Here is a 14,707-nt window from a genome sequence, read left to right as displayed (position 1 = left end):
GAGCACTAGGTGCGGTGACTCCCAAGCTAGGCGAGTGGCTCCAGCAGATCCCGGGAACAACATCGGAGATCTCTGTCCAGAAGAGCGCAGTCCTGGGAACAGCTAAGATACTGCGCAGGACCCTCAAGCTCCCAGGCCTCTGGTAGAGGACCCGAGCTTGAAGGATTGACCGCCCACAGGGGCGAGTGGGGATTTTTTTTTTTATATATATATATATATGTATATATATATATATATATATATATATATATATATATATATATATATATATATATATATATATATATATATATGTATATATATATATGTGTGTACATGTAAGCGTGTATGTGTAAATATATGTGTGTGTATGTATGCATGGGCGTATCCGAATGTATGCAGGTGTATGTATAACTTGTACATATCTTTCTTGTGTAAATGTAAATTCGTCTGTGTTATTGTGTAAATGTTTATGCTATTGTGTACTTCACACACATGGAGAGATGCCAAACTGTCTTTTATGGTTTTTGTAACGATGACACTAAAGAACTATTCTCAATTCTATTCTATTCTATTCTATTCTATTCTATGTTGTTATCATATATTTCTTGAAAATATGCACTTATATTGTAACATGTGTGTGAGAGATATCTAGAAGTTGGCCCACTGTAATCGATTGTTGAATGAGGAATTCTGTAAATGAGTGCTGTTCAGGGATCCAAGCCAATCAGTCTGGAAGGACCTGTGCTTAATGGACTTCTGTCTTTTCTTCTATGCTTACAGTCATCATGGTTGTCTTGTGTTGTTTTACAAAAGCTTTCTTGTCTTGGGCTTGTGCTAGCCTAGTTTAAGACGATGGTATGTGTTTATAGCATATGCTTAGATAAATGTGTTCATTCCCCAACCTGTGATTGGAGCAGTTTCCATTAATAAGCTGATGTGATGCGATTCATATTACTGATTACTGCTATATGCTGTTATTTAGGCACTTGCAGTGTGTGTCTGTGTGAAAGAGGAAGAGAGAGAAAGAGAATGTGTGTCTGCTCCAGTAGGGCCACAAAAACCTGGGTCCTAGTTACACATGTGGATGCAGCTTTAAATTGCCACAGATTCTGACTGTAAGGTCCTACTTCTGTCAGAGAAAAGCCAGGCTTTAAACCTCTGTTGTATTTTTACCCTACCACTTAATTTAGAAACTCTTCAGCAGCCCTAGTTGGACTTCACACAGAGTGTAGAGCGAGTATGGAACAGACTGATGTTTTTACTAAGAGATGTGTTGGGAATTTACTGGACATCAGAAAGAAACACAGCTCAATAACAAAAGGTGCACAAAAAACATGCAAGAATATAAGGAGACACAGATGAGCTAATTACACTGGCAAAAGAGATCACTGAAGGAGGGGAAAAGGGAACAAGACTACACAGAAGGAAAAGCAATTACCAAAATAAAACAGGATATAAGCAGTGCTGAAACAATAAAACATGAAGGGAGGGATATAAAAAGAAAAAATATTGTATTACTGCCAAACTGTATCAGAATAATTCAGTGATTACAGATAATAAACAGTGATAATAACTCAAGCAGTTTCTGATTGTTTTTCACCTAAAATTCACTGAACATGATCATTGCCACACTCTGCAGACACTCTCCTGTTTGGCCCAATTCCATCATCATGAGATCATTAAAAACTAGACAGACAGATGGTGGAGATGAAGGTGGAGACTCTGTATCATGTACACTGTATTATTCAGCAATTGGCATGATGCATAACAGGAGGCTGTGGCATGACAACAAAACTAATTATAATGATAAACAGAACATTGTCAGCTGCCAACAGTCACAGAAAACATGAACGAACTGACTCTCAGCACCATCAGCTCCACCTGCATGTTGGAGACAGAGAAGAAGTGCTGCCTGTGAATGTAAATATGCTTTACATGTAGCTATGCCTTTAACTACACGAATTTACAAACACATGTACTTTTTCTGATTCACATTTACACTGACATAGCTATACATCATATTTCCACATACAGAACAGTCATCTAAAGTACTTTGATGTAGTCGACATCACAAATCTGTCATATTTCAATGTACACCTGCCAATAATGACAGACTAAGAATTTAAAAGTAATAAAAAAATGAATATGCACAGGACTTGCTTCCCCACAGTGTTTCACAGACACAGACCAAAGTGCTACACAACAATCAACAAAAATAACTTGAAAAAACATAATGACAAAAGAGAAGAAGTGAGTTATTAGTTTAAAGTTTGAAAACTGTTAGTAAAGCAGACAACCTGACCTAGATGGAGAACGGAGACCTCATGTTCCCCGGTCCTCCTGCTCCAATCGACTTTCTAATCTATTGTCTTTTGCTCCGTCGTGCATTCCAAAGGTGGAGTCTTCCCGGGGCACCCACCTTCCCTGTTCCTTGCCTACACACCTGAAGTTAATAGCTGATTACCTTTGTGTAGTTTGCTGTCACTCACAGGTTTCATAAGGCTGAAGCTTTCCTTCAGTTGATGCACAGAAACCCGCTTTTGTGACTTATTGGACTTACCTTTCTTTTTTTTATAGATATGCCAGGGGCCTCGGGAATGTCATCTGTTGAAACAAGGAAATCTGTGAAGGAAAGCTCGGCTTGGAGGAAACTCTGTCTGCTGTTCCAGTCTGCTGACTGGCGGTAAATACTTTATACTGCACGATAGATACTCAGCGGCAAATATAATGTGTTATTATTTATTATTATTGCTTGTTTGGCTGATAGTTGCCCAGTTATGTCTACTAATCAAGGCTAACTCATTCATTGTTAACCACTTTCCTTTCTCTCTGTGCTTGATGCGAGCAGTAAACTCCCCACTGTCTCTATTCTCCTGCTTGTGTCGTGCTGTATGCAGAGCTGTACACATGAATATGCTGTTCTGCAGTTTTAGCAGTTACCATTACATTTAGAGCTGCATAAACTGTACAATTAACTTGTGCCAAATTCCTAAGTAAATGTTCTTATGTAATTTCACTCATTATTTTTTAAATAGTTTACAGTAAATCTGTAATTTTACTATAACTTAAGTGATTTAACTTCTTTATTAGAAATTATTATACTTTAATCGATAAGAATGCCTGTCTTTATATAAATAGCACAGTCAGTCAAAGGAAAACTGTTTCCCCTGTCCTCAAAACTGAGAGAAATACTACAGCATAGAGACTGAAAGTAGTAATATGCCTTTTTGTTCTCCAGACGATCATAAGTATTTTTGTGTTTTGTTTTTATAATCTTCAGACTTGCTCTTATGGACACCAGCTTTTTAGTACCTTTGTTTCAGCACGGTTTCATTTTAACAACTCTGAGCCATGAGTGAGATCTTTGGGATCTTTCTTCATGAACTCCTGTAGACCATATCACAACAAGGGCCAAAAAACGTTTATTAGTAGCAGCATGTGCCTTTTTGAGCATTAAAATGACTCTTACACATTTGTCTATATATTTACCAAAACAGCTTGAATAATAAGATAAAATAAGAACAGAAAAAGATAAGATACGACAATGACAAGAAGAAATAACTAATAAAAAATTTAAAAATGTTGTTTCCACTGGAGTGATGGGTTTTGTTTTGGGTTTTTTAAGCACTCATGGTGGCTCAAGTTAAAAAAGTTTGTGAATAAAAGTTGATATATGAGTGTGAAGAAACATTCACTGCAATATGGGAAAAAACCAAGGAACAGATTCAGATTTTGCAGCATCCATGGGATAGTGCTAAGAAAACAGACTACAAGTGATGATATTTTTAATGAAAGATAAATTAAGATCATGTAAAATTACAATACTGGAATATGTTTGAAAGGTTAAACTTTTCCTCAAGTATCTGAGAGGAGTTTCTCTGTTAGAGGGAGCATATTCTCACCTTGCTTCCCTAAGCTGGGGTGTTCCGCAAGGTTCAGTCCTGGGTCCATTCATATTTTCTTTCTACATTATTCCTTTATTCAGTCTTTTACTGGGGTCACATTTCATATCATTTCTATGCTGATTCCATTTAAATGTTTGTGTCTTTAACAATACTGTTGGGTCTGCGCTTCCATAGGCCCCGCTGGTTTAGGAACGTATTCCCGTTAACGAAGCAAGACAACCAAGACAACCAGCTTTTTTACTTGCGCAAGGATCTGAGAGCAGCCCTTCTGCCCTCGGTCGGACCACTTCGAAGAACCAGCTTACGCTTGCTGCCTTTTATTGAAAACAGGTACAGTACACACAAGCACCACCCATTATAAAACCCCCCTATATGTGTGTGCACGTGTAAGCACGTGTGTGTGTGTGTGTGAGTGTGTGTTTGTGTATAGGGGTGCGTTTGTGTGATCTCCTGCCCACAAAAGGGTCATAAAGGCAGGAAGTTTACTAAGCAAGAAAACAGAACCCTCACATAGGATGTGCCTATAATAAAACACAGGCTGGGGAGGTCAACAGGAACAGAAGAATGTCTTTGATCCTATAGTTTGAACCAAGACTTACAAATTTAAGTAACACAATTACAACATTTAACAATTTGACTCCAACAATACAACTGTCAGGATTTCAAACTCTGTAAACAGCCCGGAGGCATCAATTTGATCAGAGCTCAGTTAGTTTGACTCGTGGGTATTAATTCATTTAAACTAACATATTCATCCTGTTTAAACCAGGTCTCTGTAAGGCACACCAAATCAATTTGTTGATCAATTATTAAATGAGCTACTAACAGGGACTCTGAGGAGAGACACAGTTTTCATTAATCCACATTTAACTGCTTCAGTCTTTGGGGCAGCTGAGGATGCTACATTGTGCTTTCTTTGTTTTGTTTTTTTGTTTTGTTTTTTTTGTTTTGTTTTTTTTTGAACTTTTAATTGCAAAGCAGGGAAACAGCAGTCACCAGCATATACACACACAGGACAAAGATGCATCTACATGTATAGCAGGACGTGGGAGGCAGAAAGAGAAAGCCAACAGCAATATTCATAAACAATGAAAAAGGTTAACAATCGTCCCTTTGTTGCCAGGCTAAATCCCGTAAGCCCGATTTCAACCTCTGAGCAGAAGGAGTGTTCAAGTGGGCCAAAAAAGGGTCCCATATGCGATAGAAAAGGAAAGGTTTGTCCTTAAGTGCTGTAGAGAAGGCTTCCATTGGCATGATACATATCACAGACTGTAGCCACTGGTTGACAGATGGGGCCTTATCAGAAATCCACAGTACCATAATGCACTTTCGAGCGTAGTGTAGCAGTATGTGAAGGAGATCTTTGCTGCGAAAGCCGGCAGGTAGCTCATCGTTCAGTCCTAACAGGCAAGTCCTTGGACACAGATGCAGTCGGCAATTAAATATAGTACATAGCTTGTCTATGAGTGATCTCCAAAACTGTAGAATAACAGGGCAGCTCCACAGACAATGAAAAAAGGAACCAACAGCAGACTGACATTTGTTACAGAGATTAGGCAAAGCTGGAAACATTATGTGTCTCTTCTCGGGTGTAATATAAAGCCTATTTATAAGTTTAAACTGCCTTTCCCAAATAGAATTAGATGCCAAGGCTTTAAAAGGACGACAACACAACTCATCCCAAGCTTCAGCATCTATAGCGCCTACGTCTGATTCCCATTGGCCCTTGATTTTGTTAGAGTCATCCATTCTAAGATCAGAGAGAATGTTATAAATCTTTTTAGTGATACATTTTAGTTGGGTAGTTTTTACCATGAGTGATTCTATAGGAGAAAGACCAAACCCTCCATTCAAATCCTTCAATTTAGAAGTAATATAGTGCTTTACCTGAAAGTACTTCAAAAAATCCTTATTGGTCAGACCAAACTTGCTTTTCAGTTGATTAAAAGTAAGAAGAGAGTTCTCATGAACAAGATCACCCACTGTATTAATCCCTTTTTGAGACCAGTCCTCAAAACCAGCCCGAAGACCAGGTAAGAAGTCAGGGTTTTCATGAATAGGAGTAAGAAGGGAGAAACAATTATAATATCCTTCCAGGCGCCTGACTTTGCGCCAAATAACGAGCATATTCTTTAGCACCATATTATCTTGTGTTAGAACTGTGGCTTTACCTGAGGAAATATATAGCAGGTTCCGCAACGGAATGCCCTTTAAAGAAGTGGACTCAGCGCTGAGGTAAATGGAATCCGGATCGTCCATAAACCATTCTGTAAGAAATTTAAACTGTGCAGCCAAGAGGTATTGTGGGAAGGAGGGAGCGGCAAGACCACCTTTCTGAACAGGCAAACACAGAAAACTGTATCTCAGCCTAGGTCTTTTCTTACGCCATATAAAAGAAATAATTGAACCATTTAATTTTGACAAAACCTTTTTGGACAGAGCAAGCGGTAACATCTGGAATAAATACAAGAGGCGAGGGAGGATATTCATCTTGACCAGATGAATACGACCTAAGAGAGACAGAGGGAGGCTGCACCACCTACCCAAATCGCGATTGATGGTCTGAATTAAAGGGGTGTAGTTCAGACTATACATTTCTTTTAGATTCGGTGAAATCTTTACCCCTAAATAAGTGAAACCGGAGGGAGACCAACGAAAAGGCTGAGAAATGTTTGGATCAACCTCATTTAGAACAGAGAGGGGCATAGCCTCACTTTTAGAAAAATTGATCTTGTAGCCTGAGAAGGAGCTGTATTGGGAAATTAACGCAACTAATCTAGGAATTGAGTGAGCAGGAGAATTTAGAAAAATTAAGACGTCATCTGCATAAAGTGAAATCTTATGTTGAGAATTGTTCAAACAGAGTCCTTCAATAGCAGCATCCTTCCTAATGGCTGTGGCAAGGGGTTCCATAGCCAGGGCGAATAACAAAGGGCTCAGCGGACAGCCCTGCCGACTGCCACGTTCAATACTGAAATTGTCCGACCTATAACCATTGGTAATCACTGCCGAAAGAGGGGAAGTATAAAGGATCTGAATCCATTTAACGAAGTTGTCATCTAAACCAAATTCTTGAAGTGTGAAAAGAAGAAACGGCCATTCCAGACGGTCAAAGGCCTTTTCAGCATCAAGTGAGATGACTAGAGCCTCAGGGTTGAACAAAGATGAGTGCTGAATAATGTTAAGTAGGCGCCTCACGCTATGTGTGGAATACCGCCCCCGTATAAAACCAGTTTGATCATTCTCAACGATCGAAGGTAGTATTGGCTCAAGACGTACAGCCAGGACTTTAGCAAGTATCTTCAAATCAAGATTTAAAACAGATATAGGCCTATAGGAGGCGCATTCTTCAGGAGGTTTCCCCTTCTTCAGAATTAGCGAAATATTAGCCTCCATTAAGGAGGGGGGGAGAGTGCCTGCCTCAAAAGAGGACAGAAGCATCTTATACAGTGGGGAAGTCAGAATCTTACTAAATTTCTTAAAGAATTCCCCCGTGAACCCGTCTGGACCCGGGGCTTTGTTATTTGGAAGCATCTGAATAACTTTCAAAATTTCACTTTGCGTTATAGGTTTACATAAATCATCCCTTTGGATTTCAGTAACTTTAGGTAAATTTAGTCCTAAGAAGAAGTGATGCATACCTTGTTCCAATGTTGATTTAAACTGGGAGGTATATAACTGCTTGTAAAAAGTTTTAAAAGTATCATTAATAATTAAATTGTCATATTTAGGTAAACCAGATGAGTCTCTAACACATGGGATATTACAACCAGCACCCTTATTATGAAGAAGATTGGCCAGATAGCGGTTAGGTTTATTAGCAAACTCATACAACCTCTGCCTCATGAAGAAAAGAGATTTCTCAGCCTTTCTTGTTAATAGTGCCTCCAAAGCTGTTTTAACCACCTGAATTTCATTCCTTAATTGCTCTGAAGGTGATTCATTATGTTTAGCCTGCAGTTTGTGCAATTCCAGTTCTAATTTCCGTTGTTCCATCTGATTTTTCCGCTTCAGGCCTGCTGAATATGATATAATCAGTCCACGGGTGTAAGCCTTCAGGGTGTCCCAAAGCAGGCCTGGAGAAACTTCAGGGGTTGCATTGACCTTTAAAAAATGTTCAAGCTGATCATTTAAAAATGTTTCGAACCTTGGGTCGTGAATCAAAAAATTGTCAAATCTCCAGGTATGAGACCGAGGGACAGGATTTAGATCGCTTAGCTGAACAAAAACCGGCGCATGATCTGATATAATAATATCGCCTATTGTACATCTCAAAATGTTTCCCAGTGATCGTTTGGGGGTGAAAACGAGATCGATCCTACTACTTGTTCTATGAACACCGGAAAAAAAAGTAAATTCTTTATCGTTAGGATGAAGAGTCCGCCAGGTATCAACCAGATCAAGTTCGTTACAAGTATCTAAAAGTGCTTTGGCCCTTGTAGACATTTGAATTTGTTTAGGAGGGGATCTGTCCTTAGTTGTAGAAAAATAACAGTTAAAATCACCGGCTATCACAGAATTATCACAAACCCAATCAGAAAAGGAAGAGAAAATATGAGCAATAAAGTCGCTAGACTGTACTGGCGGAAAGTAAATATTCAGAAATGACACCGCCTGACCACCTAGGGTGCCTTTTAAGGAAACATATCTACCAGACTTATCACAAATTGTTTGGTCAACTGTCAGCGGTAGGTGTTTATGTATTAAAATAGCTGCACCGCGGCTCTTACTCGTAAAGGAAGAACTAAAAACTTGACCGACCCAATCACGTTTCAGTTTTAGATGCTCCCGAGGAGACAGGTGAGTTTCTTGCAACAAGGCAACATGTACATTCTCCCTCTTAAGAAAGCTCAATATTTTTTTCCGTTTAATAGGGTTATGTATACCTCCTACATTCCAGGAACAAACATTTAACATTGAATTATCACTTATCATACAACATTTTAAATAAGCATGGAACCACGCTCAGGTGACCAAAGCATAGCTGATATGTAGGGCTCCCAAACACTGCTCTACAACACCAGTGGCAAGTAAAATACACATAGAAAAACAAACGTCCTGCTCTGCTAACAATTAACAGAAAACTATTTACAAGAAACAGGACCGTCAAGAAACCAGTGAGTATGGAGGTCAGACAAAGGTCTCCAATGCCCAGCAGGGGGCGCAAGCAAACTTTCCAACTTGGACATAGAACGATGCTGGACCAGAGTACGAGTCTTTTCTCAATCAGTAACGTAAAACAGTTGCCCGCCCGCAGCTAAAACAAGGATTCGGATTATAAATGGCTAAATAAAATAGTCTATGTGTATGGGGTTATTATCTCCGCGCAGACCCGAAAAGAAAAAAAGAAACCAAACAGAAAAAATAACAATAATAATAAACAGGGAAGGAAAAGAAAAAAAAAAAAAAAAAAAAAAGGAGGAGGAGGAGACGAGGGATTGGCGAATGCCTCACGTATGGGACAGGAGCACAGATCAACAGTCCACTGGAGCCACCGAGGATGAGCGCGGCCCCGCCCCTGGCCATTGATCTTGATCCTAAGGACAGCCGGGTACATCATAGCGAAGGGGACACCCATCTCCCTAAGGCGTTGTTTGACGTGGTAGAATCCCTGGCGTTTCTTCAGAACAGCGGCGGAGAAGTCCTCGAATATCATAATAGGAATGCCATTATGAAATAAGGACTGCTTCCTCCTAGCCGCTTGCATGATCCGTGCTTTATCCTGGAAGTTGTGGAGCTTTATGATGACCGCGCGGGGTCGCTGGGCACTGGAAGGGAGGCGTGCAAGCACCCGGTGGCAGCGATCGATTTTAACAGCGCCGCCCTTGAAACTCACAGCCACCAACTCCGGTAACCACGTTTTGAAAAAAGACACAGGGTTGGTACCTTCACTGCCTTCTGGTAGCCCAATAACACGTATGTTACACCGTCGGCTCCTGTTCTCCAAGTCATCAATCTTATCCAAAGCGGCCTCCAGCTTAAGCTCCACTTCAGAAATCTTGGCGCCATATCCCGCTGTAACATCTTCCTGCGTTGATATACGTGCCTCTGCCTCCTTCATTTTAACATCCAATGCAGAAATGTTAGCTGCGCATGTTTCCAGTCTTTTCAGAACTGGATCAATCTTCTTCCCACCGCCCTCAGCACCTCCGCCGATATCCTCTCCACCAATTTGTCGACGTCCATTCGGTCGAGAAGTGGGAGCGACTGGGCCTCCGCCATAACCGCTACAGCATGATCGCTGAGCGGAGGGTGATTTCCTCCGGATTTGCCCGGTTTCGACCCAAGGTTGAGCTTCTTCTGGGTGCTTGGCATCGTACGAAGTTTAAAAGTCGAAATAAACAGAGACTTTAACCAAATAAGACATATAAAGGCCTATACAAATGCCAAGCTGCGGGAGCGGGCGAGAAACACAGCTACTCCGCCATTGACGTCACGTGACCCCCGTGCTTTCTTTGTTAATTTTATCCTTATAATTCCTTATTATTGGTGGTATGAGAGCAGAGACAGTTTCTGTGGCACATGGTGTTTCGGAAAACTGTCAATCATAATCATAATAATAATAATAATAATAATAATAATAATAATAATAGTACAGGGTGGGCCATTTATATGGATACACCGTAATAACATGGGAATGGTTGGTGATATTAAAGTCCTGTTTGTGGCACATTAGTATATGTGAGGGGCAAACTCCTCAAGATGGGTGGTGACCATGGTGGCCATTTAGAAGTCGGCCATCTTGGATACAACTTTTGTTTTTTCAATAGGAAGAGGGTCATGTGACACATCAAACTTATTGGTCACAAGAAAAACTATGGTGTGCTTGGTTTCAATGTACTGTAACTCTATTCTATACCCTAACCCTAAACACAGAGAAGATTCATGGGTGTAGTGAGCATCACGTCTGTACTAATAAGAAGTGAGACAGCATTTCTTGACACATGTACAACAGAAAAGTTGAAAGTGAAGAGAAACACTTCAAAGTGATAACTGGAACAGTCCCATATGTACTCCTGGTACATTATTTCCAAAATGTGTCCATCTTCAGCCTGTGTGCTGAGAACAATTTATCCTCTCACAGTTTTTACAGTCGATCTTTTTCTAAAACTGAGTCTCTCTAGCTGAACACTCATTAATATTAAAATAAAAGCCACAATAATAAAGAAGCATTGTTTAATAAGTAAGCCACACGTCTTTATTAACATTACTTCGTTTAAAAGCTGCTTGTAGCTGACCTGCAGTGTGTTCTTGAACTCCAGCTGTGGAATATTAAAGCACCGTGACTCTGAGGCCAGATTCAGGAAGAAGCTTGAGTATGAACTGCTGCAGCCAGTAACCAGAGAAGCTCCATGTCCTACAGACTGTAGTCACTTCTGAGGCAGTGGTACATGAAATAAATGGAGAGAAACAGGAAGGTCGCAGACACAGACTGCAAAGGAGTCAAGTCTGTAATGAGGTTGAAGGTTTACAGATATACACATACATTCCTCGCTGCTGTATTCAGCTGGTAGAAATCTTCACATTTTTATTAATATGTCAATATTGCAACTGCTTACCCAGCATTCTACCTGAGGAACAAAACTCCCTGGTACCATGAAGGGGTATGGTGCTGTCGTCACATTAATGTAAAAAGGAACAGGTGAAAAATCGAGTTTATTGAAGTTCTGATTGATTGCATTCACTTTCCAGATTAGCCAACCGATGTTGAAGTCATTACCCTGCTAGTCAGCTGGGCTAATAACTGTCATTGTTTGAAAGTCTCACTCTCTACATCACAAATCGACCAGCTGGAGCTCACACACACACACACACACACACACACACACACACACACACACACACACACACACACACACACACACACACACACACACACACACACACAGTCCTTGTATTCAACTGAGTGGATTGATTTGGCTGCACTGGTGGCTACCGAGGAAAGTTTGTGACTGCTGCTGCTGCAGTGACCGGGTGGCCTCGCTCCAGCTCCAGCGCCACAACAGCTCTCCTCTTCATCCATATTGATGCTGAGTCTTGTCGTCTGTGACACTGGACCCTGCGGTTTGGTTAGAGTGGAAAGTGCTTGCTTCTGTAATCTTAGCCCTTTGGTGACTATAGATATTTCTCTTTCCCTCACACATCTTGTTGTGTGTGCAGCACTGTTCCTCACTGCTAGGAGGAGCTCCTGTCACAGGCTGCACTGCACTACTTCCCATTGTGTATGTGTGTTTACCGTTATAATGGAGGTCTGTCCACTCACTTTACAAAATGCTTTTGTGTCCACCTATTATTGTAATTTCACATTACTTTCTAAAGCAAGCTGTTGAGATTTGGCACTAAATAAATAAAACTGAATTGAATTAAAACCTCTCTACAGTCCATTAAAATTGGGAGAAGTGCCAAAAAATGTTGAAGATTTTAGCATGACTGAAAATAAATAGCACGGCAGCACGGTGGCACGGTGGTTTGCACTGTTGCCGCACAGCACGAAGGTCCTGAGTTCTACCATCAGGCCGGGGTCTTTCTGTGTGGAGCATGTTCTCCCCGTGTTAGTGTGGGATCTCCCTGGGTACTCCGGCTTCCTCCCACTATCCAAAGACATGCAGTTAGTGGGGATAGGTTAATTGATCAATCCAAATTGCCCATAGGTGTGAATGTGAGCGCAAATGGCTGTCTGTCCCGGCGACAGACTGGCGACCTGTCCAGGGTGTACCCCGCCTCTCGCCCTATGACAGCTGGGATAGGCTCCAGCGCCCCTGATAAGTGGAAGTGAATGGATAAAAATACATAAACATAATTACAACCTCGTACAAAACAGTTGTGATCTCGATAGTTTGCATAGAGGTTAGTTTTCGATCCATCCATCACAGCTGTATTTTATGTGTCAGCTTTCTAGTTTTTCCAGTTCATCCATTCTGGCTTTTCCCAAAGTTTATAACTTGCTAACCAAGCTAGCTTACCAGTACTACAGTTAGCTAAAGCAGAGTGTTACAGTACATTTAAAGTACCCTGAGATTACCAGTACAGTCTAAAAATTATATAAACAATATTAAATGATTTTTGATTTTTATATTACTCAATTTTGGCCAAGATTTTTAATAATAAACATATCCTCAATATAAGGAATCACAGATGTCAGCAAATTCATGGAGGATTGCCAAAACCATCAGATGGATGTAAGCAGATTTACAAAGAAGAAGAAAATGTTTTTCAGCATTTTATTTGCTTCTGTTGTGGCTGGCGCTACATATAAAACACTTGGACTCAGGCACAAGATTATTAGCCCATAATGCACTGCACACAACCATCAGTGCTGGTAATAGCATTGGCCGCATCGAAGGCTCTACAGCGGAAGTCTAAATCAGCCGTTGGAGCGTCCTGACCAGACAAGCCAATAACCTTCGAGTAGTAGACAGGTGTAATTGCAGGTAAATTGGTTCCTAAATTGCAAACACACAAACCAACACTGCTGTCACCCATGTATAACATAATAACAGTCTGACAACATTACCATTTTTATTGGAATCATGTCTGCCTTGTCTTCATCCTGTTTTTCTTGCTGCATCACTGAGCAGAGAGATCCAGAGGATCAGTTCATTTCAAGCAGCTGTGATCTGTGTTCATCAATGATTACATATTTTTTACTGTAACATTAATTCTAATTATTTTGACAGTTATATTCTCTGTCCTTAAAATGTATTAGAAAGGGATGTAAGACAAAAACAAATTGCCTGACTCATCTAACCAAAACTTTATTTATATAGCAAACAAACACGTGACTAAAATAACAATTATGACTCTGATGTGTTTCATGTGTAGCAGGATGGCCTCTATACAGCAGTCGCTGCAAGCATCCACATCGCCACACTCACTTTTCTTTAAGCAGGCGTGCTGGGCTCCTCCTAAGGAAAGTTTGAAACTTCATTTCCTTCATGCTGGTGAACTTTTTACCAAATATTTCCATCAAAGCTTCTCCATCACTGACAGGGATTGTTTGGATCTTCACACTCATCTCCACCAACCCTAAAAAATGAGTCTCACTTTGCTCATATAATGCCAGGAGTGTCTCCATATTCCACAAAAGTCTGTGCAAACATGTAACAGTATCCCATATTCATATGAATATTATTGATATTATAACAAAAGCTGTCACCAACACAATTGTCACAAGTGCTTTTTTTTATTAGTTATTGCAAATGCTTGATTGCAGTTCTTGCTAGATGACAAAACCACTTATTAGGTTTAGAAGGAAATGACTTTTTCTACATGAGGTAAAGTTGGAGCTGTTTCCCCAAACTAAATGAAATCATCATTTGAAAAACTACAATCTGTATTTACTCTGAACATCTGTGTTAACATTTGAAATTGGAAACATGTAAGTGTAACAAACATGTTAAAACATAAGAAATCAGGAAGGGGCATGTATAGGAATTTCTTTTACTTATGTATTAATCACATTATTTTATTGTATGATGCCTTGGTGCCACTGGATTTTAACATGTCTCACACTCATACAGTAAGACAAATGGTGGGGGTCTAGTAAGGAAGTTGGGGGAAGCAGACAACTCCACAGGAAGAGTCTTTTGTCTCTTTGAGGACTCTGGGAGGCAGCAAGGGAGTGTGAACCTTAAGGTGTGAAACAGCTGTGTACAGCCTTTTGTTCCTGGAGATATTTAACTGAGAGCCATGCTGGGCTCAGACTCTGCTGACCGTCTGTCCCGCGGTCATGCAGGGACTTCATCAAGCTTGGTTGTCTGTTCTTTGTGTGTTTGATCAAAGAATGTTAGCTACCGCTCACCGCTCGTCTGCAGGCTTTA

At 40.4% G+C, this 14,707-nt stretch overlaps 2 protein-coding genes across 1 annotated transcript in view; one reads left to right on the top strand and one right to left on the bottom strand.

Annotated features, from left to right (window-relative positions):
• LOC146653298 (uncharacterized) overlaps positions 1-14,707 on the top strand; it is a 286,034-nt gene that overhangs the window by 176,898 nt on the left and 94,429 nt on the right.
• Positions 1-14,707, bottom strand: part of LOC146653300 (uncharacterized) — a 76,092-nt gene that overhangs the window by 27,631 nt on the left and 33,754 nt on the right. The window contains exon 3 of the mRNA XM_085382628.1: positions 9,342-10,114. Coding sequence (XP_085238754.1) covers positions 9,342-10,114 — 773 coding nt within the window. The remainder of the gene's footprint in view (positions 1-9,341; positions 10,115-14,707) is intronic.

Source organism: Rhamphochromis longiceps, linkage group LG15, assembly GCF_057381845.1.
Source record: "Rhamphochromis longiceps isolate RC_006_pf linkage group LG15, R_longiceps_female_GT1.1, whole genome shotgun sequence".
NCBI lineage: Eukaryota > Metazoa > Chordata > Actinopteri > Cichliformes > Cichlidae > Rhamphochromis > Rhamphochromis longiceps.
Note: the sequence above shows the minus strand (reverse complement) of the source record. Positions and strands in the feature narration are given on the sequence as shown.